Raw genomic sequence first — 22,032 nt, forward strand, 5'->3', positions numbered from 1 at the left:
AGAACGAGGTAGTTGCTTGAAAGCCAATCAGAAACCTCGGTTAAGCACTGGACTAGGGTGGACAGCCTATCCAGCTGATGAGGACATATGGAGCTGAATGTCATCAGCATAAAAATGATAAGACAGGTCGCTAAAAGACTGAATGATTCCAGCTAAAGGAAGCATATAAAAAGAAAATAATAATGGACCTAAAACTGAATCCTGTGGGACCCCTCAGGTCAGGGCAGCATTGACAGAGGTGAACCTGTCAGTCCTAACAGAAAATGTCCTGTCTGATAAATAGGAAGAAAACCAGTCTAGGGCAGAGTCAGATACACCAGCCAAAACCTTGAGCCTGTTAAGTAGGATTTTGTGGTCGATGGTGTCAAAGGCAGCGCTAAGATCAAGCAAAATGATCACAGAACAATTCCCTGCATCAGATGCCATTAACAGATCATTATAGACTTTTAAGAGAGCAGTCTCTGTAGAGTGCTGCTTCTGAAACCCAGACTGAAAAGGGTCAAGAATGTGTAATTTACATAATAGAGACCTGAACTGATTTTCAACAATTTTTATGGTATAATGGTGTTATACATCCATCTTCCTTTCCTCTTGGTGCTACTTTTTTCCTTGTGGCAAAAATGAATAATACACTACGGCATTTTATAGATTACTGTGGAAATATACCTAACACAACTCAGTTCCAAATTTTGAAACTACAACATTTTTCCAAACTGGATCTCCATAAGGTCTATCACCCACTCCACATAAGTTAAGTGGATGATTTTCTTAACAATTTCATCTTTTTCACCAATTACATTCTTAATATTTCCTATAAGTCGGAGGGAATCAGTCAACAGGTGAGGTTAGTCTTGCAAAGGCTCTTGGAGAACAGGCTGTATATGAGTCATTTGTGAGTATGTTGACCAAACATGTATTTAGTAATGAAAAAGTGCTCATTTCCCATTTTTATGGTGTGTCAAAGAACTGTTTACACTTAGACTTTTTTCCTATGAAAAAGATTCGTGTTGTGATTCTCATCAGACTCAGATGACACGCTGAACCTGGCAGAAGTTCCTGTACTTGCAGGAATCACACACAGGGACAGACTTCCTCGCTAACTAACCTGCAGCTCTCACACAGCAGGCTTTGATTCAGTTTTTTTGACAGGTCCAGAGCTACTTTAAGGCATCTTTAACACACTGCAGAAACATTATTTTCACTCTCTGTGAAATTTAAATGTTTTTAAATGTTGTTTTTTTAACAGAGCCGGAAAAACCTAACACTAAAATGTGGCCCTCATAAATATAGTACAGGAATACACATTCATTACCTCTGCCAACAAAAATTGCTTGTTCATTGGCAGGATTTATGGAGAAGTGGTAGCGGTGACCAAGAATGGTTTTAGAATATTTAGGATTTTTTTTCCTTCATATGAAAAACACAAAAAACTCTATTTAATAAAAGTGAGACATGTTAAGACAATGTGTCAAGCATGATTATAAATTTACTGTCCAATGTACCCTCTAGTGCACGCTTTACAAAATAGCAAACAAAGGCTAGAGGCTGAAGGCTTTCTATAATGTTTATTAACCGTGAGAAGCCAAAATTGCGACAGAGTGAGATTTAATTACTTGTGTAGGTATTAAGTTTAAAACTCTATAAAACTGAGACTAACGATGGGAAATCCTCACACTGGAGGAAAAAGGTTTAGTTTGCAGAGCCTCATGTTGCTTTACTAATAGTTTAAAGTTTAATTCCATTACTTTAGCAGCTTTTTACAGTTTATAACCATCAGAAAACTAAAAAAAAAGAGGCACAAGCAGGTTCTTGGTCATGAGAGGCATTTCTTTATTGATCCTCAGGTCACCAGAGACTACGAGAAATAAATAGTGATCCAATGAACACCAAAATAGAATCGCACCACGACATGAAACTCGGTCCGGCACAGACGGAGCATTTTCATCTTCTTACACAATATAGAACAGCTGGCCGGTTTTTGGAAAGTGGAAGTAAACAGCTGAAGCAGAGAAGTTATTTCTTCTGAGGGAAGGATGCCTTCACCAGCTCAAACAGCACATATCCAACACCTGGAAGGAAGAGCAAAAAGACGAAGATTAAAATGGATTTCAAAGTGCTTCACTAAGGATACAGTGTCCCATTATTTTCCAATGGATCTATATCCTCATATGTACTACTTCATGTTCTGTGGAAAGAACACCATTTGTTAATAGCAGTAGGAGTTCCCATTACTTAATCCCAGCAAGATTGTTTCTATTTGTTTATCTGAAAGGTATCAAATATCAACTACCATGGTACAAAACTTGTGTACCACCTGAGTTTAACTTATCAGGCTGGATTTTTCAATTTAAATAAAAAATACAGCAGCTCATGAGGTTCATAAAATAGCTCAGAGTTTAAAGCAGTTACAAAGATAGGTGTACTTACCCAGGACGGTGAGTGCCATTGTTGTCCTGTAGAGCAGGGCGTCGCCACTGCCTCCCTTTAAATGAACCGGCATACCGTTATCCTCCTGCAACAGAAGATGGAGGGGAACAATCGGGTTTGTAAGCCCTGCTTTAACCAGAACTCATCCAGACACCGACAAAAATTAAACACAGTGAAGAGCAGCAGCTGTTTGCATGAAAGCCTGCTGATGAGGTTCCTACTAAAATGGTGATTCGTTGTGATTGTTACAAAGTGAGCATCAAAAACAAAAGAACAACTTTTCAACATCTCTAAATATAAATAAATAACATTTTTACAATAAGGGTGTTTTATTCTATAAAAGTGATATCTGCTTCTATTCCGACATGGCACAAAGACTTTTGTTTTACACATTTTGGGGATTTGACTGATCTTTTTCCCCACTTCTAAATCAGCATACCAAAGTGACGTAACCTAACCATAATGTTCATGTCCATCAGGAAACTGGGCAAGTTAGAAATCTCAGCAAAAAATAAAATAAAATTTCTGGCACAACTTCACCTGCTTCCAAGGTGCATGGAGAGTAGGGATGGGTACCGGTATCCGGTGCCATGATGGCACCGGTTCTGACATAAACGGTAGTAACCAGACCGAAAAGCAGCGCACATTTCGGTGCTTTATTTCGGTGCTTTTTTTTCCTGAGATGTGATACACTTTGAATTCTAGCCAATCATTTTACGTTTCCGGGGATAGTAGGCGGGTCCAGGTACGTACGTTCTTTTAGAGCAGAGCTACAGATTAAAAATGCCCAAGGCGAAGCGGTCAAAAGTCTTGCTGTACTTCACAGCAAAAGATGCAAACTCAGCAGCCTGCAACAAGTGCTTTAAGGTGATACTGTGGAAAGGAGGTAACACCTGAAATCCGATGAAACACCTGGCGACGCATAGCGTTTTTTTTAAAAGCCGAAAAATGCGCCGTATTTGATAGCTTGCTGCGAGACCTCACACCGAGCGCATCTACTGCAGGTGTGGTGCCTGTTATCGGACGAAGAGTTAGCAACATCCCCCAAAAAGCTGAAGAGTAGAGTCCTGGCCCCTAGCCCTGCCAGTGTAGCAGAAATGATGAGGATGATGATGGCAGCAGCAGCCGTTCTTCTCTGCGTGAGTAGCTTAATGTTGTTCGTGTATAATTTACGTTGAGTAGGCTAACCACGTTATTACATTAATGTATGTAAGGTGAACTAGCAAACACCATCATAGCTACATGCGGCTGTCTTCTTGTTTGATGGCAGATACTCCCTTCACCCTGGCCAAAAAGGCAAAAATGACCAAATAAAAAGTGGGAAACAGTTAAACATGAGAGGTTTTTGGATAAAGTTTTTGTTTTTTCCATTGTTAAAGCACTGCTTCCAGCCAAGAGTGATACCATATATGCCCTATAGCTGCAGAAAAGGCTAACATTGTTATCTTTTTACTAAAAAAACAGCTGAACATGAGAGGTTTTTGGACCAATTTTGTGTTCTCCATTCTTTAAGCACCGGTTCGAGCACCGTTTAAGCACCGGCACCGTTTCAAAAGTACCGGTTTGGCACCGGTATCAGATAAAACCTAAACGATACCCATCCCTAATGGAGAGGATAAAAGAATTCACAAAGCAGGAACTCCAGCAACACTTGAGGAAGAAGAACAACTTTAATAATAGACCAACATGTTTCAAATTGTAGCCTTCATCAGGGTCAGGGATGACACTTCCTCAAGTGTTGTTGGAGTTCCTGCTTTGTAAGTTAGAAATCTGCATTTCATGTAAAAATGTTTTAGAAAAGAAACAAACAATTTTTGTTATAAAATAACCAAAAATAACAGAAGAATACTTTTTCCAAGAAAATATGAATTTATCAAGAAAAAGGTGGAATAAAGCCCTCGCTTTTTTAACCTTGTGTCAATAAATAAATCCACAAAGCAAAAATAATCGTTTTTAAAAAAGTTATGAAGCCAACAAAATTACCTCTGACACTTAAAAAAATAAAAATAAAATCTGTTACTCAGATCAAAGTTAACATTTAAAATAGATCCACTTTCTTTACAGTAAATCTTTAAGATATGTTAAAAAATATTAAATATATCTACTATCCAAAAAGTGCTGCGATAAAAATATATTCTTAAGACACAGGAGGACGTTTTAGGATATTCATTTTTATCACTGGTCTGAGTTACAGATTGAAAACGGACCTTTTGAAAGTTCAGGTCTAATTTTGTCCTCTTGTATTAAAGTATGCAATTATGTTTGCAGCTGTTTAATCATACAACACATAAGTAGCAGACTGGAGCAGCCAACAGCAGTGCAGGAGAACAAACCAGCTGGAAAACTAGTTTGTTTAGTCTGCAGCACACACTGGAAGCTGTTCAAATCATCTACATGTTCTTCATTTTCACACCGATGATCTGCTTCAGCACCAGCTCGTCCTTTTCCTGAAAGCTAAAAGAAACTACTGAAGCCCAGCTAGTGCTTCTGTTAGCGGCTGATTTACTGCAGGTTAAACATGCAGAATTAGTACTCCACTCAGTTCGGAGACTTATCTGTGGAGCTAAACTGACTGAGGCGTCCTCATTAGAAGACCCGCTGCTAAAGAAAAGAAAAAAAAAAAAAGCACCATTCACCACCACCAGGAACACATAAATAATAATCCATCTTTATGTAAACAGACTGGACACCAAAATCGAACTCTTTCAAAATTAAACACAAAGAAAACCAAGAAACTCGGATGGACGCTCATCTCCACACTGCTCAGAGACTACAAATACTGTTTTAATGTCTGATCTCTGCAATTTAAAAAAATAAAAATTTAAGAAAATTTCAAGAATCGTCTATGTTTTTTGCAATTACACAAATCTTAAACAAACATTTTATTCACTGAGGATTTCTGAAGCTCAAATTGAAGTATTTACTGAGTTTAAGGACGCCATCCAAAAGTGAAAGCAAAACCAACCAACTAAAAACAGTTCTGACATAAACATTTCCAGCAACTGCATTTTTCCCCGTTCTTGTCATCTACTTCTTCAGGGTTTCCTCCACTGTCCCATTTTATAGCTAAAGAATAAATAAGCTGAAAGAAAACCTTTTAGTTTATAGTAAAACTGCTTGTTCTTTCTTTAAAACATTGCTGCAGGCTGACTGGGCATGCAGAATTTACTCTACGACAATGTTTGAAGTTAAACTTACTCCTTATTTATGGCATTTATATTTATGATATTTATATAAAACAAATCTAATAAAAATTAGCAAACCAAGTAATTAAAGGCATTGCCTTCATATTAAATACTTTTTAATTCAAGCCAAATTAAGACCTTTTAAGAACATCTTAAGGATTTGTAAGCACTGAGAGGTGTCACAGGTTTTTAAAGTGGTATGTTTAGCTCATTTTTTGTTAAAGAAAAAAAAGCTATAGAATCTCATCTTAAGAGGTCTCAACTTGATTCAATTGCAGCGCCAGATTTTGGCCAGCAGAGGTCACCATTCAAGCTTACATTTAACACTGGATCAAGTCATTGCTATTTTTTTAAGAGCCCATTTAAACTTAAATTCAGACCATGACTGAAAACTTAGATATTGAAGGTTTTTGTTTTATTTATTTATTCTTCACTGTACTTCTGGCTCTAAAGCAAATCTGATATACAGAATTTACAAAATTGGTTAAAAAGAAACAGTTATACTGTTATAATGTTTTCATGGTCTGAATGTAAAGTTAAAACAAAAATAAAAGATCCAGATAATTGACTGCAGCTCTAAGGGGACCTTAGCTTCCCCAAGCTTTAAAAATGATTGATCCCAGATCACGTTAGGAGCCCCTGAAGGTTGACGTTCAGATAACTGAGTACACACCAAAACAGGAGTCCATGAGAACATCTTTCCTTTAAAATAAACACCTACTGAAGGGAGATAACAGAACTTTGGGTTTTTGTTGTTTTAAGTCAATGACACAAGTTAGGTAGGTGAATGTTGAGGGGCTTTGGTGTCCTCTGACTCCTTCCTTTGGTTGCTAAATTTAAAATGAACAGAGCAGATCTGTTGTCAGCAAGATGACTCCATGAAGGTCAGCAATCACTGTCTAAAGGCCATAAACACAACATAAAGATATGTGCATTTTGATTTCAGCTCCAAGGCCACCTCACACTGAAGGTGGATTGAGAAAATGTTTCTTAACACATTCACTTCTTAAAATGTTCATTAGGAATCATACATTGCTTTTGATAATTACATATAATTGACTCATTTTACAGAAAATATACTTAACTGTGATAAATATCTACAAATATGAACAGATGTGACACTGTAGTGCCCTTGGATAGCGACCCAAAAAATTAAATTAAAAACTTAAAGGACCTCCAACGTATATTATTCAGTGTGGATCCCTTGAACTAATAACAGAATGAACACATTAACACTTCTATCATCATTCATTCATATATCAGCTTATTACATAGAGACAGACAGACACACACACACACAGGAATTAACTCTTTGACATATTAGGATGTTTTCAATGCTCCTCGATCCTTTAAAATTTCCCAGCGCACTCCCAATACCAAGATATGAGGTTTGGATCACAGGTAAGAGCCTCAGATCAAATAATAATTAATATTATAGGTATACAGGAAGTAGGAAACGGTCGGATTCTTAATTTAAGGCCGACAACAGAGACACAAAGGAGGCCTTCGATGATGACACAGGGTTTTGTGGAACAGTTGGAAGTGCAGCGATCTGTCTGTGTGACCTTTACCTGGAACACCTTCTGTTTCTGGGGGACTTTGTTCTCAACCTGCCGCCGGACGGAGCTGGAGATGCTCCGCCGCGCTACCTGCTGAAGCGCCTGGAAAACAGCAGCACAAGGACACGGAGAAACACTCATTTAATGAAAATATAAGAACCCAGTCTTGAATACACCCAAAACAAACACCGAGACGCCGGACAACACCGCTAAATACAACTCCTCTGCAAAGCTAATGCTAACTCTTCCCGGTGATGACCCCTGCTAACCGTTCTAAGCTAAACGTAGCCGATTGTTTTTACCCCGGTGGCTCATCCATCGCATTTATCCAGTTCACTCGTTAAAAAACAACACCCAAGAGAAACTTCTACATAGAAAATAAACTTACATAAAATTGTCTGTACATGCTCATCGTCCGTCTACAGTCCGCTTTCTGTCACAAGGGCACAGGAAACCTTAACTTCCGTTTCCACTGAATTCTTCTTCGCTATCATTAACTGTGCTCATGCTGCGCGCTGCTGCCCCCTACATGAGCGTCAGATACCTACAGTCAAGAATGAGAGCAGATTTAATCAAACGAAATTATAGAATTTATAATGAACTGGTTCATATATTAATAAATATATGATGCATATTATATAATATATATATATATATATATATTAATATATATGTTAATATATTTTTATTTATATATATATATATATATATATATATATATATATATATATATATATATATATATATATTAGTAAATACATATATCCAATCCATTAACAATAAATTATGTCAAATATGAAACTTCATATTTGCTTTCTGTTAAAGTGTAAATGGCATTTTTATGTAACTTGTTTCATTACACATAAACTCAATGAGCTAAACATAAGAAATAAAAACAGAAAACTAAAAGATTAAAAAGAAATTATATACACACACAGTACAGTAAAAGTCCCCACGTGAGGTTGTCAAGACCACCAAATTCCTTCTTGTTCACTTGATGGAGAACCTCTTCTGGGCCCTCAACACCAGCTCCATAACTAAGAAAGCCCAACAGCGTCTCTAGTTTCTGCAGAAGCTGAGAAAAGCCCATCATCCATTCTCACCACCTCCTACAGTGGGACTAAAGAGAGCATCCTAAGCAGCTACATTACTGTCTGGTACAGTAACTGCACCATATCAGATTGCAATACCCTACAAAGGATAGTGAGAACAGCTGAGAAGATCATCGGAGCCTCTCTTCTCTCCATCACAGACACCTATCGCACCCGCTGCATCTTCAAAGCCACTGGCATTGTGGAGGACCCCACGCAGCCCTCACACACACACTTCTGTCAAGAGGTACCAGAGCATTGAGGCCCTCACTGCCTCACTGCCTTCCAATGTTTAAAGACGCCGCTGCTGCTGAACAAGCTGAAGCCAGTTTGAAGATGATCCATTCAAAATTTGTTGGTAATAAAAATATATTTTTACACATTTTTTTAACATTGAGTTTGACCTAGACCAGATTTTCACCAAACTAGAAACAGCTTGAGCCATTATCAGTGTTTACCATCACACAAAATCTGAAAATGAGATCTTGAAAACTGTGGATGCTAGAGTGCTAAGATACTGATTACACACTCCCTCCCTTTTGGATTGGAGAATAAAATGCAGTAAAAGTGTTTTATGACATAAAACTTATGAGAAAAATAAAAATATTTCCACACATCATTTCAAGCTGATGAATTAAAATGACTCATCTTTTTTTTTTAAATCACAAATTTATTCTTTTAAAGCAAAAAACAACAAAACACAGGTGAAGTATCAAAAACACAAAAGTCAAATCCAACCAGACACAAATGCAGGTAATAAATTCATTTCTATGTTAAAATAAAAAGCATAATATATCTCGGCACATCTGAACATGCAGCATCTATTTAACGAGCAGGTGGAAGCAGATGCAGCTCCTCGTAGTTTAAAAATGGCTGTAAAACGACATAAATTCACTCGTAGCACAGAAAACATTTAATCACATGTAGTGCTGAGTCATGCTGCGCTGTTGTTACTGCATGTAAACCACAGTGGATGAAACTACGCATCAGTGCACATTTCTCTGGATACTCACTCAAATTTAAACCTGTTTCAGACTGCAACCCTGAGGTCTCACGTGCAAATACTGGCTTTACTCTAGCAAGCAAACATCTCATAAAACTGTTCATGTAAATACAAAAAATAAACACTCTTTTTTTTAGCTGCAGTACTCTGTGTGTTCCCTTGAAATTGCTACAACACAGTTAAAGCGCAGTTAAAGATTTAGGACAACGACAAAAAGGAGGCAAAAAGACAAGCCACCCGTTCAATGCCGTACCAGAACCAACCAGGGGCAGAAAGAGACCGCGAGAGGGAGTCAAGTTAGACTAAAGTTAAAAAAATAGGCAGAAAAAATAATAATCACTAAACCAGAATATAGATTCAGTAATAACTTTAATACGGTTTAATACGAGGGCTTTTTTTTCACATTAATTTACGAGTTTGTCTCATAAAACCATCATTTTTTCCCTCACATTCGCTTTTTTTTCTCCCTGTAAATGTTTATGTTCATTTCCCACGTGTTCTCTCATAAATTTGGCTATTTATGTTTCTCACATTTCAACTTTTTTTCCCTCATAAAACTGATGTTATTTTCTCAAACTATCCAATTCTTACATTTTTTTTCTTGTAAACAAGTTTTTTTCATGTTAATTTGCTATTCTTTATCAAATCTGCCCGCTATTTTTTTTTAGTTTTTTTCCTTATATTAATTCTGTCATATTTGCACATTTTGTTTCTCATGAACTTGCCAAATTTCTTTTTTACATTTTCACATTTTGACAGTCTCATATGTTTTTACTATTAATTTTGCCACTTTTTCTGGTAAATTTACAACTGTAGCCACATTTTCTGCCTTCCGTTGACCTAACACACCATCATACACCCGAGCAGTGCGGTGATAACAACATCTCAGCAGCATGCAGCTCACACACTTATACTCCCGCTCACTTCCACTTCACCATCAGAGATCCTAAAGTGACGTAAAAAACTTTCCAGACTCATCCCTGTTAATTTTTTTTTTTTTTTTAAATATTTGAAGAGCCTGGCTGGGCTTTAGGTTGTTCTGCGTGCTGACTTGAATCTCTGACACAATCGTTTTTGTTAGACTTGTATAGTTAGGAGAGGAATGAGCACATTTCCAGCTGATTTCTTTAAGATTGGCATTTTAGTGTGACTTTAGAACATGAATTCTGCACTACAGCTGAAGATGAATCTACCATTGTCACCCGTTTCCTCAGATTCACCATCGCATCACATTTATGGCGGTGGAGGCGAGCTGGAGCGCAGCCGGCACCTCAGTTTGAGATGTTAGCGCTGTTGTTGCGGTTCCCGTATTTGTGGTGGATGACCAGTAGCACAACGCCCAGGAAGAAGCAGACGGAGCCCACGGTGATGTAGGCGATGCCCAAGAATGGGTTCTTGCCTCCCATCCAGGAGATGGTGCTCAGGATCATCCGCTTCCTGCCCTCAAAGCTGCGAACAGGGTAATCTGGTTTTATCAGGTTAAAGGTACGACAACCACTTATTTTTCTTTTAAACCTTCATTTAAATTTTATAAGAATCTGTTTTTTTCATGCAGTTTTGCTGTCACGACTTTCACGTTAAGGATACTGTAGTTCACCACTAAGGTGTAGTTTCCTCGGGGCAGCGTGGGGGCCATATTGTTCTTCTTTTGGATGATGCGGTAGAGTTTGCGGAAGGTGGGAAGAGCGGCAGTTCTCATCCACACGATGAAGTCCTCATTGATGAAGCCGTTGTTCTCCGGATCAGTGTCCAGCTCGTACACGGGCCGGTGCCAGTTCACCGGCTTCATTGTTCCTGAAGTGGAAGTAAAAAAAAAAACTAAAAAAAAACCCAGAATAGACGTTGGATGATTATCTTAAAAATGGTCAGAGTTTCTGATATTGTAGTATTACCAGTATTTACTAGTAATATTAGTAATAGAGGATTACTATTAAACAATCAATCAAATATATTAAATAATAAAAATCTATCTAATCTAACCACACAATAAAATATAAAAAGTGTGTTGTTAAATTATAAAAATACAAATATTAAAAACTAATTAATACAATCTAAAAAAAAAAAAGTTACTTAATAAAAAAAATGTCAAAAATAAAGGTAAATAAATGCAGAATTTATTTCTGTCAGTCATCAATATTTACTTCTAATCTTATTATGGTGCATGTTACTGCATATTCATTTATTTATTGAGCCACTTTTAGGTTTATGCTTTATTTCAGCTGTTTTATTTCCTGTGTTTATAACGCGGAAACAGTGCAGCTCTGTGCACAGGAGAACAAATCCTTTTTTAAGACTTGTCTGCAATAAGAAAAACAGACAGCCTCTCCCTCAGAGAGAGAGAGTGCAGCAGACGTCACTGACTGGCGATACCTTGAAAAACAGCCGTGAGGTTTGAGTTGGTGCCTACAGGGTTCCTGAACTTCACATGTTTGTCCGTCCACCAGGCAATTCCTGTGGACGTCAGCGGGATTGGGACACTTGTGCCGTTGGGGTCATTGTAAAACAGCTTCAAAGTGTCTGCAAAGAAACCAAAGACAGCCGATAAGAGAAAAGTGAGTCCTTCAAAGACACCTTCCCACAAACTGATCTGTGATGGCTGCTCTACGAGGCCACCATAATCATTTACTAATAGTAATTTTTTTTTATGTTTTCTTCATTCTCTCTTTGTTGTTAATCTGCAAGAAAAAAAATGGTCTCACCGTTAAACATGCTGTTGGCGATGGCCCCACACGGAGCAATTGGCTTATTATCAATGGAAGCATATGGTTCACACTCCTTGCTGGGCTTCTGTGAAAGACAGAGAAGGAATAGGTGACGAGAGAGAAGTGGCAGCACGTAGCGCAGCTTTTAGAGCTGTAAGCAAGGATATAACCCAGCAACAACCAAGTAGAACTTCCTCTAATGTTCACCGAGGCTGGCTCCAAATGTGACCCAGTCCCCACAGACTCCTATGTTAAAAAGTTCAGTTTTAAAGCAAAAATGAGCATGTTTACAGTCAAGATTTAAAAAGAATAATAAAAATAATGCATTTTGGCCTTTCTGGACACTTCATAAAAGTTTTACAGGATGACACCCCTGTAAAATTGGGGGCGTAGCTGCTTTGACTGATAGATGTGCTCACACAGGCAGCTTGAACAATGTGTTTGTGCTGCAGTCTGAAGCGTGTTTAATATTATCATCTGACAAATGTTATGTCATCCTCTCCCGTTAAATGTGCTAATGGACCAATGAGGCCCAAGTCTGGATTCCAGGTTTGGTTCTCCATACTTGTCTTCAAATGTTGAGATCACCACTATGTTTTGGTTTTGGTTTGTTTATTTATTTATTCACCTGTTGCTCTTCATTTCTTTGACTCATGCCTGAAAATTAGCGTATATATCAAAACTAAATATGTTTTTGAAAGTTTTAACTGCATTTAAACCCATTTTCCCTTGTTGTTTTCTTGGTTTGTGACCTAAAATATTTTGTCCTTGATATGAGTTCACCTTCTCTTTTTTCCTGCTTGCCATTGGAGAGGAAGCTCCTACCTTGAGGGAATCGATGTTTCCGTTCAGCTGGCTGTCATCTCTTGACTTCACGTAACGTCTGTGATTTTGGTAAAAGTTGGAGAGGCCGTAATACATGAAGACGTTGCTCTGTTTGATCAAGAGAAAGATGTGTAAAGGTTAGCTTAATCAAACTGGCTGCCGCTGGGCTGTAGTCCTGGATGCATCTTACCTCGTACGGCTGATCCAGCTGGAAGGGGATTGTGCAGGTGCAGGACTTCGTGTTGTTCCAGCTGAAGTTCTTTGCACAGTTGTAGCAGGGACTGGACGCGTCATCTCCGGTGTAATCGATCTGTAAGCACGAAGAAAATAAATATAATAAATAAACTCAGTTAGCTCAATATATTTCATGATACTGACAGTATGTCTGTGAAGGTTCTCAGTCATCCAGGTCATCGTAGTCAAAGGAGCTTGCAAAGAAAAGCATCTGGACTTCTTTAAGTTACTTGAAGACGTTTCACCTCTCATCCGAGAAGCTTCTTCAGTTCTAAGGTCAAATGGTGGAGAGTCCCAGATATAAACCTAGTGGGAGTGTCCCCCCACAGAGGGACAAAAGGACCCCCTGATGATCCTCTAATCTCCTGAGCCAAGGTGTGGAACTGGGTGTGGGTCCCAATCAGCCAGAGTTTCGGGTGAGTTCATTGTGAAACCTGGCCCCACCTTATCATGCGAATTCCTGAGGTCAGATGGCCCAGGGTGTGAGTGGGCGTTAAGGCGTCTGGGAAGGGATCTCAAAACTGGATTATAGATGGCAGAGAGTTGGTGTCGTAAACCACCGCCTCTGTTCAAAGATGGTCGCTCACAGTGGACATAGATGGCTTCTTTCACTCCTCTTTCAAACCATCTGTCCTCTCTGTCCAAAATGTGAACATTGGCATCCTCGAAAGAGTGTCCTTTATCTTTAAGATGCAGATGGACAGCTGAGTCTTGTCCTGTGGAGGTGGCTCTTCTGTGTTGTGCCATGCGCTTGTGAAGTGGCTGTTTAGTCTCTCCAATGTAGAGGTCTGGGCATTCCTCGCTGCACTGTACAGCATACACCACATTGTTAAGTCTGTGTTTTGCCGTTTTGTCTTTCGGGTGAACCAGTTTTTGTCTGAGTGTGTTGCTGGGTCTGAAGTACACCGGGATGTCATGCTTGGAGAAAACCCTCCTGAGTTTCTCTGATACACCGGCTACATAGGGGATGACAATGTTGTTGCGTCTGTCCTTCTTATCCTCCCTCGCTGGTGTCTGATCTTCTTTTCTGTGCCTCTTTGCTGACTTTAAGAATGCCCATTTAGGATAGCCGCATGTTTTGAGTGCTTCCTTTACATGTGTGTGTTCCTTCTTTTTCCCTTCAGGCTTAGAGGGAACATGTTCTGCCCGGTGGTGTAGGGTCACAACATCACTGTTTTACCAGCGGATAAGGGAAGATGCACCGTGGTCCTAAACACTACAGATTGCCATACAAAGATCACTACTCTCCTCAGTGACAACAATACCTACGAAGCCTTAAAGCGAGACCCCACAAGCAGCTACAAAAAGAAAGTTATAGCTTGCCTTCAAGACTTGGAAAAGGACAAAATCATTGACCGCCTTACTTATCACCGCCTTTACCCAGGGGATGCCATACCCTGCATTTACGGACTTCCAAAAATCCACAAGGAAGCTGTCCCACTCAGACCCATAGTCAGTAGCATAAACTCAGCCACTTATAACATTGCAAAACACCTTGCTACCATCCTTGCTCCTCTCGTGGGGAACACCCCACACCACATCAAGAACTCCACCGACTTCACTGACAAGGTCCAGAAACTTACCCTGGATCCAGATGAAACCATGGTGTCCTTTGATGTAGTCTCTCTCTTCACGTGCATACCCACCACGGAGGCAGTGGAGACTGTCAGAAAACGACTACAAGAAGACAACTCCTTGGAGGACAGGACCAACTTCACACCCGATCAGATTTGCACACTGTTAGACCTCTGCCTCACCACTACATATTTCAAATACAACGAAGGCTATTACAGACAAAAACATGGCTGTGCCATGGGCTCCCCCGTGTCACCTATTGTAGCCAACCTTTACATGGAGGAAGTGGAAAGGAAGGCTCTTGGCTCTTTCAAAGGAAGAGTACCCAGCCACTGGTACAGATATGTAGACGACACTTGGGTCAAAATCAAGACACAAGAAGTGGAATCCTTCACTGCGCACATCAGTGAAGGATACATCCCGGTGTACTTCAGACCCAGCAACACACTCAGACAAAAACTGGTTCACCCGAAAGACAAAACGGCAAAACACAGACTTAACAATGTGGTGTATGCTGTACAGTGCAGCGAGGAATGCCCAGACCTCTACATTGGAGAGACTAAACAGCCACTTCACAAGCACATGGCACAACACAGAAGAGCCACCTCCACAGGACAAGACTCAGCTGTCCATCTGCATCTTAAAGATAAAGGACACTCTTTCGAGGATGCCAATGTTCACATTTTGGACAGAGAGGACAGATGGTTTGAAAGAGGAGTGAAAGAAGCCATCTATGTCCACTGTGAGCGACCATCTTTGAACAGAGGCGGTGGTTTACGACACCAACTCTCTGCCATCTATAATCCAGTTTTGAGATCCCTTCCCAGACGCCTTAACGCCCACTCACACCCTGGGCCATCTGACCTCAGGAATTCGCATGATAAGGTGGGGCCAGGTTTCACAATGAACTCACCCGAAACTCTGGCTGATTGGGACCCACACCCAGTTCCACACCTTGGCTCAGGCGATTAGAGGATCATCAGGGGGTCCTTTTGTCCCTCTGTGGGGGGACACTCCCACTAGGTTTATATCTGGGACTCTCCACCATTTGACCTTAGAACTGAAGAAGCTTCTCGGATGAGAGGTGAAACGTCTTCAAGTAACTTAAAGAAGTCCAGACGCTTTTCTTTGCAAGCTCCTTTGACTATGATACTGACAGCTTTATTTATTTAAGATATGTGAATGAAGAGATATTCAAGATACAATTATATCATGAATATGAGCGTTTTGGAGAAAATGTCAGTATTAACAGAATCATTTAGCTCAATAAAATGTTAAAGCCTGTTTTGGAAGAGCTTTACCAGATAATGATCAAATTGTGTTTGTGCCATTTGATGGGAATTACACTATGTGGACAAATACAATATTAATACAATACTCGTGACACAGAAAAATCAGCTCAGTTTACCTCAAACTCCTTGATGTTGTTAGACGTCACGTACAGGCCGATGCCGATGGGGATGAAGATGAGCCCTATGATGAAGAAGGCCGGGAGGACAGTGCCCGCGGTGAGGATGGGCTGCCACGCGGGGAGCCTCTGCTGCTTAAAGGCGGTGTTTTCGGGCTTCTTGTTCCGCAGAGTCCCGCCACCGGGTCCAGACACGGTGATGTGACCGTCCTCGTCTTTGGCGCTGTAACTGGACGCCATCATAACTTCGGATCTGTGATTTATGCAGCTGACCTTAGCAGGCTAACGGGGCTAGCTTCTCGACGACAGTTGTTTTTAAAAGGCGCCGGTCTTAAACGGCGTCGTCATTAGCTTGTTGCTAATTTGAGTGTTATTTATGCTAATCAAAGTTCTGTTTGTTCATCTCTAAACCACGGAGAGGCTAGCTAAAAACGGCTAGCACTTCCTTTCCCGGAAGTGTACAAACAGGTTTGTCAACAACACCCAGTGACGTAACTCTTGTGGTGGTTACTGCTGCATTCAGTGACCGCTGCGGAAACAAAAGATTCAGCCAATGCTGTATTGAAAGGACACGTGGACTGGTGTAACATAAGAAGATGGAAATCTGTTTAGTATCTAATTACAATTATTTTGTGCTACGAGTGATACAGCAATGGTTTTATTATTTCTCGCTGGAACGGCAAAGAATTGGTTTCAATTTCCAAAGATGAGATTAAGATGTACGTGAATCACTTAAAGGCATCGTTATTAGTCATACAACGTCCAAAATCAGAAATAAATAAGTTTCATTTCACTGCTGGTAGAATTTTATTGACAGATTTAATTCTATCAACATGAAGAAGTTCTTCACTGAGAATATCCGTGTGTGTGAATAAAGTCTCAGAAAGCCATCACGTAGGCTTCAAACAGCATACATCATGTATATTGAAAAAGAATAACAAAAAGCGAGATGTTCAAGGATTCGAATTGAAATTTCCAAGCACTGTATGCATATATTCACATCCACATAAATAATATGGCAAATAAACCATCAGAGACACTGTATGTCATTCATTATCTTCATGTCCAACTGCAGGATATTCAGCAACTTCAAAACAGGTTTGTTTGTTTTGTTGTTTTTTTTATTTCATTTTATATATGTTTTAAAACTGATTTAGCAAAAAAAAAAAAAAGAAAAAAACTTATTCTTCTTTCCACTGTTTCCTTTAAGGGTCGCCTCAGTGGATTACCACAGTGCCTCTACATCATCCCATCTCATCCATACCAATCCTCTGTATGTCCTTTTTCACTACATCCATAAATCTTCTCTGAAACCTTCCTCTGCTCCTGCCTGGCAATACAGACTAAAATTGTTAACGATTTGATGCCTAATAAAACAGCGTGCCAGTACACCTCACTGGGTTGAGCAGATACAAATAAGCCACAAGGCAGTTGCCAAGCCCCACATCTGAATTAACTGAGTGTTTTCCTACTCCTCTCTCTCCTGGCTTCCCTGTTATAATAAAGGATAAAAAGCCCCCAAATAATAATAATTCCATTTTATGGTGTTAATTTATTCCACTAATGGAAGGTGTTTGTTTGTGAACACAAAGGGGGGGATGGGAATCATTAGAAGTGGGAGGTGTGACTGTTTGCATCATGTACTGAAGCTTCTGATTTTTTTTTTCTTCTTGTTTTTGTTGTTAAAAGTCTCCCATCATCTTCACCATTCTTCATGGCTCAGCGGCGCCAATTTACTGTGCCAGCATCCATCAGTGAACCTGTGGTGGAAAACACAAAGACAAGAAAACCTTCATTTGAGTCATCACGCTCCCCTTAGACAGCTCATCGACTTTAGAGCAGTAGCCAGTTTCATATGTATAAAAGATTTTAGAAATGAAACAGAGATTTGCTTTTGTCCGAGCTCTACCTCTAACTTGTTTTAAACATACAACTTACATAAATGAAACCCTTTACTTGCTGTTCGACTTGTAACTTAATGAAGATAAAGGAAGTGATTATTTTGTAGTTATAATGACAGTTATTATATTCACTGTTCACTGTGTCTCTTTGTCTTCTACAGCTATATGTTTAGCCCCCATCAGCAGATGCAGCTCTCTGTGTGTTTTCTGTGTATTTTTTTATCTATTATCGTTTGGTTTTGTCAATTTTGTCTTTTGTCAGCATCAGTTGCTTGTAAATGTGCTTCATAAATAAAGTTGTGTTGAGTTACTGAATACTTCACATGTGCACAGGGTGTGAGAAGATCAATCGGTAGAAGCAAATGCAGGAAGAGAAATATCTGAAAAATGATCACAGCACAATATCCATGAGTGCATCTCTATCTCCGTCTCAGGTAAAAACATCGAAAATGCGTCCTGCTCTCTTTGGCATGAAAATATTGTCACCTTGATCTAAAGTCTGGAAAAACAGTAAACATTCCTCATCTGCACTAAAGCGGTGCAGTGACTTTGCTGCAGGTTATAATAGCACACATCAGAGTGACTGAAACACACTTTATAACAGGAGGCCAGACTCTTGTCCCACCCTGCTTTCTGGGTTACTGAGGAATGCAACAAATCAGCTGCATGGGTGCTTACTTGCATAAATAGAAGTGCACAAATTGCACCTACACTGGGCCTTTAAAGGGGCTACCTGTTAGACTCTGGATTGGTTTTAAAAGCCGCTGTACTGTTTCAGACTAGCGCTCACTCTTTTTCAATTCTTGACAATTTTATTTGTATCATCCTATTATGATAATAAGTCTGTTAATCAGGAATGGCTGTGGCTCAGCAGGTGATCTACTGAAGGTTGGTTGTTGAATCCCTGGTATCCTTGGGCACGATACTGAACTCTCAGTTCCTCCTGATGTGCTCATCAGAGTGTGAATATGTGTGAAAGGGTGTGAAAGATGTATAAAGGGCTCCAAGTGCTCAAATAGAGTAAATAAAGCACTTTATAAAAACCAGTCCATTAAATCAAGTGACAATATATATACTGAGGAATCTGTCAATTTTTTATCTGTTTTATTCGAGTGTAACCTGGATATAGTAGGATATATTATATAAATCTAGTTATAAATGAGTAAAAGAAGACACAATCAGATGAGTCCGAGCTGTAAATGATTGTTAGTTGTTAGACACTGTAATGGCCGGCCCACTCCCAGCAGTTTTTCAGCTCTGCAGCTGGACTGCAGCAGAAAAGTTTTCTCTGAGGAGTGTGCCCGGCTCAGCCCAGCTATGATTTTCATAATCCTGTTCAGCCTCTGATGTTGTTCCCAGAAAGGACTTGATCCCCCCCCCCCCCCCCCCCAAATCTCTAAGCAGCAGGCTCTGTGATTGATCATGTTTACCCTTCTGTTTTCCAGCTGCAGTCTTTAATATCCTGCCATCTTCCTCTTTCCTCCTTACATCAGCATATCTCACACTCTCCATCTTCCTGAATCACTCTAATTAAGTGGTAGCACAGTTGCTTGTTCAGATCACCGCATCTCTCCACATCTCCTGACAGATTACACAATCAGCAGGTAATTGTGTTGGCTGTTTTGTTCAGCCTGCGGTGAGACAATCATTAGAGGAAGCGTGAGGCTGCTGCTGCCTCATTGAGGCAGTTTAGAGATGTCAGATTTCTAAATGTGATCAGTTTTTTGCTGAAGTGAATCTCAACTCAGTCTGTTTATGTGCACTTGTCCACAAGAGGGAGGTGAACGCTCACAATGTGGACTAACGCTCACAGGAGGTCTGTGTGGAAACCATTCTGAATAATGGCCAGCAGGGGGCGACTCCTGTGATTAGAAAAAGAATGGGCCGACTTCACCCAGGTGAACACTTTCCTGATGAGTTTATGATCTCAGCTGCTATTTATATATGATGCTCATTTAGTAAATGATCCCATTAGAGCCAAATTGACTCACTGGTCGCCAACTCATGATGTACCTTGTCCCTCTGTTTCCACGGTACCAGTATTTACATCATACAACTCGATAAATCCCTTTACAGGTAACTTTAATTATCTTTAGTGTCTAAACTTTATTCTTGTTTTTCTTTACTTCTCAGGCTGAGGTCCACATCCATCTGTCCAACTGCTCACATTCTCAAATGCACTTTAGTTGAAACCGAAATAAGAAACCATTACTCTGCACACCTGTGATGAAGGCAAAATCCAGGCTACTTAAAGGTGAGGAGTACAAATATCTTACATGAAATGCATTTTTACTTCTATACAGGATGTGGAATCAAGTTCAGAGAATTAGTTTTCATGGTGTCCCGGGAGTGTTCTGGGAAGCAGCACGGGCACCACGCAGTCACAAAGATGGAAGTTACGAAGCAAAGCCGTACTTGGTTCAGAGATAAATAGCTTTATTTTGGTGCGTGTCACAAACAATTCACAGTCAGCGCCTCGGTCACCAGAAACCTCCATGAGCTGCGGTGAAATAAACACATGCTATAAAAATATGATGATGGCATTAAAAATCTGAACCATCTATGAAGGAGCGGCAAGATGGAGTTAATGAAATCAGCAAAGCTTTCTCGTGCAATTAACCGGCCGTTCAAATGACATGAATATTATCTGAAAACATGAGTGGTAGCGCATTAAATGATGTTTGTAAAGCTAAGCTGTGGTAAAAGGCGACATCACACACAGTTCCATGGTGAATGCACACAGATGTGTTCTGCGTCTCTATTCTGGCAGCAGATTTGGGGATTTGGTGGTGAACCGGCACTCAGCTCTTTCCTGCTGCCGCAGAGGCCAAGCCACACACGGTCGGCTTCCTCAGCTCGATTTTCATCGCGTGGCTCTCGGCCTGTGAGTCTAACCTTGTCACCATGGACACGCCCAGGACCGCTTTGCTGCTTGGTTTCATACCTTTTGACACAGGGATCCGTGTGGCGGTGCTCCGACTATACTGCACATCTGCACTGGGCTAGAAAAGGAAGAAGAAGAAGGAAAAAAAAAAAAGACAAAAACCATGAGACAGAGACAAGGATCTTTTAATCGTTTTATTAACTGTGTCACTGAAGCAGGGAGGGTGAGAATGTGAACTCCCCAGTAAGCATGCTTTTGGTGGCCCTGATACACGATCAGTGGATTGAGTGACGGTGGGTCATTTCGGGGGGGAGAAACTCCTAACGACTAGGTACATAAAGGGTTGAGGGTTGTATTTTTTGGACCATAAGGCGCACCGGATTATAAGGCGCAACAAGCAAAACAAAACAGTCAGATAAATCAAACTTTACTCAACTCATTCTTCTTGCTTAAGTCCGTTTACAGCATCCTGCCACGAGATTGCATTTGTCGCCAACCATCGGGAACCCTCACGTTAACTTTTATCCAGTGGAAAAAAGTTAGCGTTCATTCTCCAGCTTCCCTGCGTTTATGTTATGCTAACGTAGCTAGTGATCACGTAGCACATCATTATATACCAGCTAGCTCAACTTCAGTAACCATACAACTGTTACTGCTGTTTAGTTTTCTGTCTTTATTTATGTCGGAAGTGATAGCAGAGCTGTACGTTTTAATTTTTTCAGAAATCTCTCAGTCAAGACATGGTATATCATGTTTAGGTGGAAACTAGCGAGCTAACCTCCTGCCAACTTCTAACGCCATTAAATTTAATAAATTCTGTTTTTATGGATGCCTGGATGTTAAACTTCATTGTTACACCTGTTAAAGAAGCAACGCTGATCATTTTATCAAAGATGAAAGAATTTAGACAGTTTTTAAATCTCAGTGATGCCACTGTGTTTGTTTGACTTTGCGACCTGAAACAGATGGAGTTTTGGACCCAGAGTACTCCCTGAGGCTCCTGACTACGGTAGCCATAATGCTCTGACAATCCATCAAGCTTACCAAAGATGTACTAAAACATTCGAGGTCAGTAAGCGCACACAGAATTCATACATAAGGCGTACCGGATTATAAGGTGGACTGTTGATTTTTGAGAAAATTTTTAAAAAATTAAATACACCTTATCGTGCGGAAAACACAGTACACTGAATTTTGTATTGCTTTGTGATAACTTTTCCATTTCTGTTATATTATGA

At 40.0% G+C, this 22,032-nt stretch overlaps 3 protein-coding genes across 5 annotated transcripts in view; all 3 read right to left on the bottom strand.

The window, feature by feature from the left end:
- Nucleotides 1–1,806: 1,806 nt before the first annotated feature.
- cox7a2b (cytochrome c oxidase subunit 7A2b) lies at nucleotides 1,807–7,693 on the bottom strand. The gene is made up of 4 exons (XM_085133932.1): nucleotides 7,560–7,693; nucleotides 7,184–7,273; nucleotides 2,428–2,512; nucleotides 1,807–2,069 (listed from the first exon to the last, which is right to left on the bottom strand). Exons 1-4 carry the CDS (start codon nucleotides 7,581–7,583, stop codon nucleotides 2,014–2,016), a joined length of 255 nt encoding a protein of 84 aa, XP_084990058.1. The 5' UTR covers nucleotides 7,584–7,693; the 3' UTR covers nucleotides 1,807–2,013.
- A 1,218-nt stretch (nucleotides 7,694–8,911) lies between these two features.
- Nucleotides 8,912–16,498, bottom strand: LOC146502142 (cell cycle control protein 50A-like). Its single transcript, XM_085132632.1, has 7 exons — nucleotides 16,010–16,498; nucleotides 12,983–13,102; nucleotides 12,793–12,900; nucleotides 11,965–12,052; nucleotides 11,636–11,782; nucleotides 10,853–11,059; nucleotides 8,912–10,730 (listed from the first exon to the last, which is right to left on the bottom strand). The coding sequence occupies exons 1-7, from the start codon at nucleotides 16,250–16,252 to the stop codon at nucleotides 10,537–10,539; spliced, it is 1,107 nt and encodes a 368-aa protein (XP_084988758.1). The 5' UTR covers nucleotides 16,253–16,498; the 3' UTR covers nucleotides 8,912–10,536.
- A 311-nt stretch (nucleotides 16,499–16,809) lies between these two features.
- The window catches only part of filip1b (filamin A interacting protein 1b), a 53,246-nt gene continuing 48,023 nt past the window's right edge, over nucleotides 16,810–22,032 (bottom strand). For 2 of the 3 annotated variants that reach the window (XM_085132630.1, XM_085132631.1), the window contains 2 exons: nucleotides 20,855–20,912; nucleotides 16,810–17,769 (listed from right to left, as the gene is read on the bottom strand). In XM_085132630.1, the coding sequence (XP_084988756.1) occupies nucleotides 17,761–17,769; nucleotides 20,855–20,912 (67 nt within the window). In that variant the 3' untranslated portion in view covers nucleotides 16,810–17,760. Of the gene's footprint in view, nucleotides 17,770–20,329; nucleotides 20,913–22,032 lie in introns of those variants that run through there. The other variant, XM_085132629.1, reaches the window with a different exon arrangement.

This window comes from Neolamprologus multifasciatus, chromosome 15, assembly GCF_963576455.1.
Source record: "Neolamprologus multifasciatus chromosome 15, fNeoMul1.2, whole genome shotgun sequence".
Lineage (NCBI taxonomy): Eukaryota > Metazoa > Chordata > Actinopteri > Cichliformes > Cichlidae > Neolamprologus > Neolamprologus multifasciatus.

Coding starts and splice junctions, on each gene's coding strand:
- cox7a2b (XM_085133932.1), bottom strand. CDS start 7,583: ATGAGCATGTACAGACAATTTTAT. Junction 2,513..7,183: donor AGAAACAGAAGGTGTTCCAG/GTAAAGGTCACA, acceptor CTTCTGTTGCAG/GAGGATAACGGTATGCCGGT. Junction 2,070..2,427: donor AATGGCACTCACCGTCCTGG/GTAAGTACACCT, acceptor TCTTCCTTCCAG/GTGTTGGATATGTGCTGTTT.
- LOC146502142 (XM_085132632.1), bottom strand. CDS start 16,252: ATGATGGCGTCCAGTTACAGCGCCAAAGACGAGGACGGTCACATCACC. Junction 13,103..16,009: donor ACAACATCAAGGAGTTTGAG/GTAAACTGAGCT, acceptor TCGTGCTTACAG/ATCGATTACACCGGAGATGA. Junction 11,783..11,964: donor CGCCAACAGCATGTTTAACG/GTGAGACCATTT, acceptor GTTTCTTTGCAG/ACACTTTGAAGCTGTTTTAC.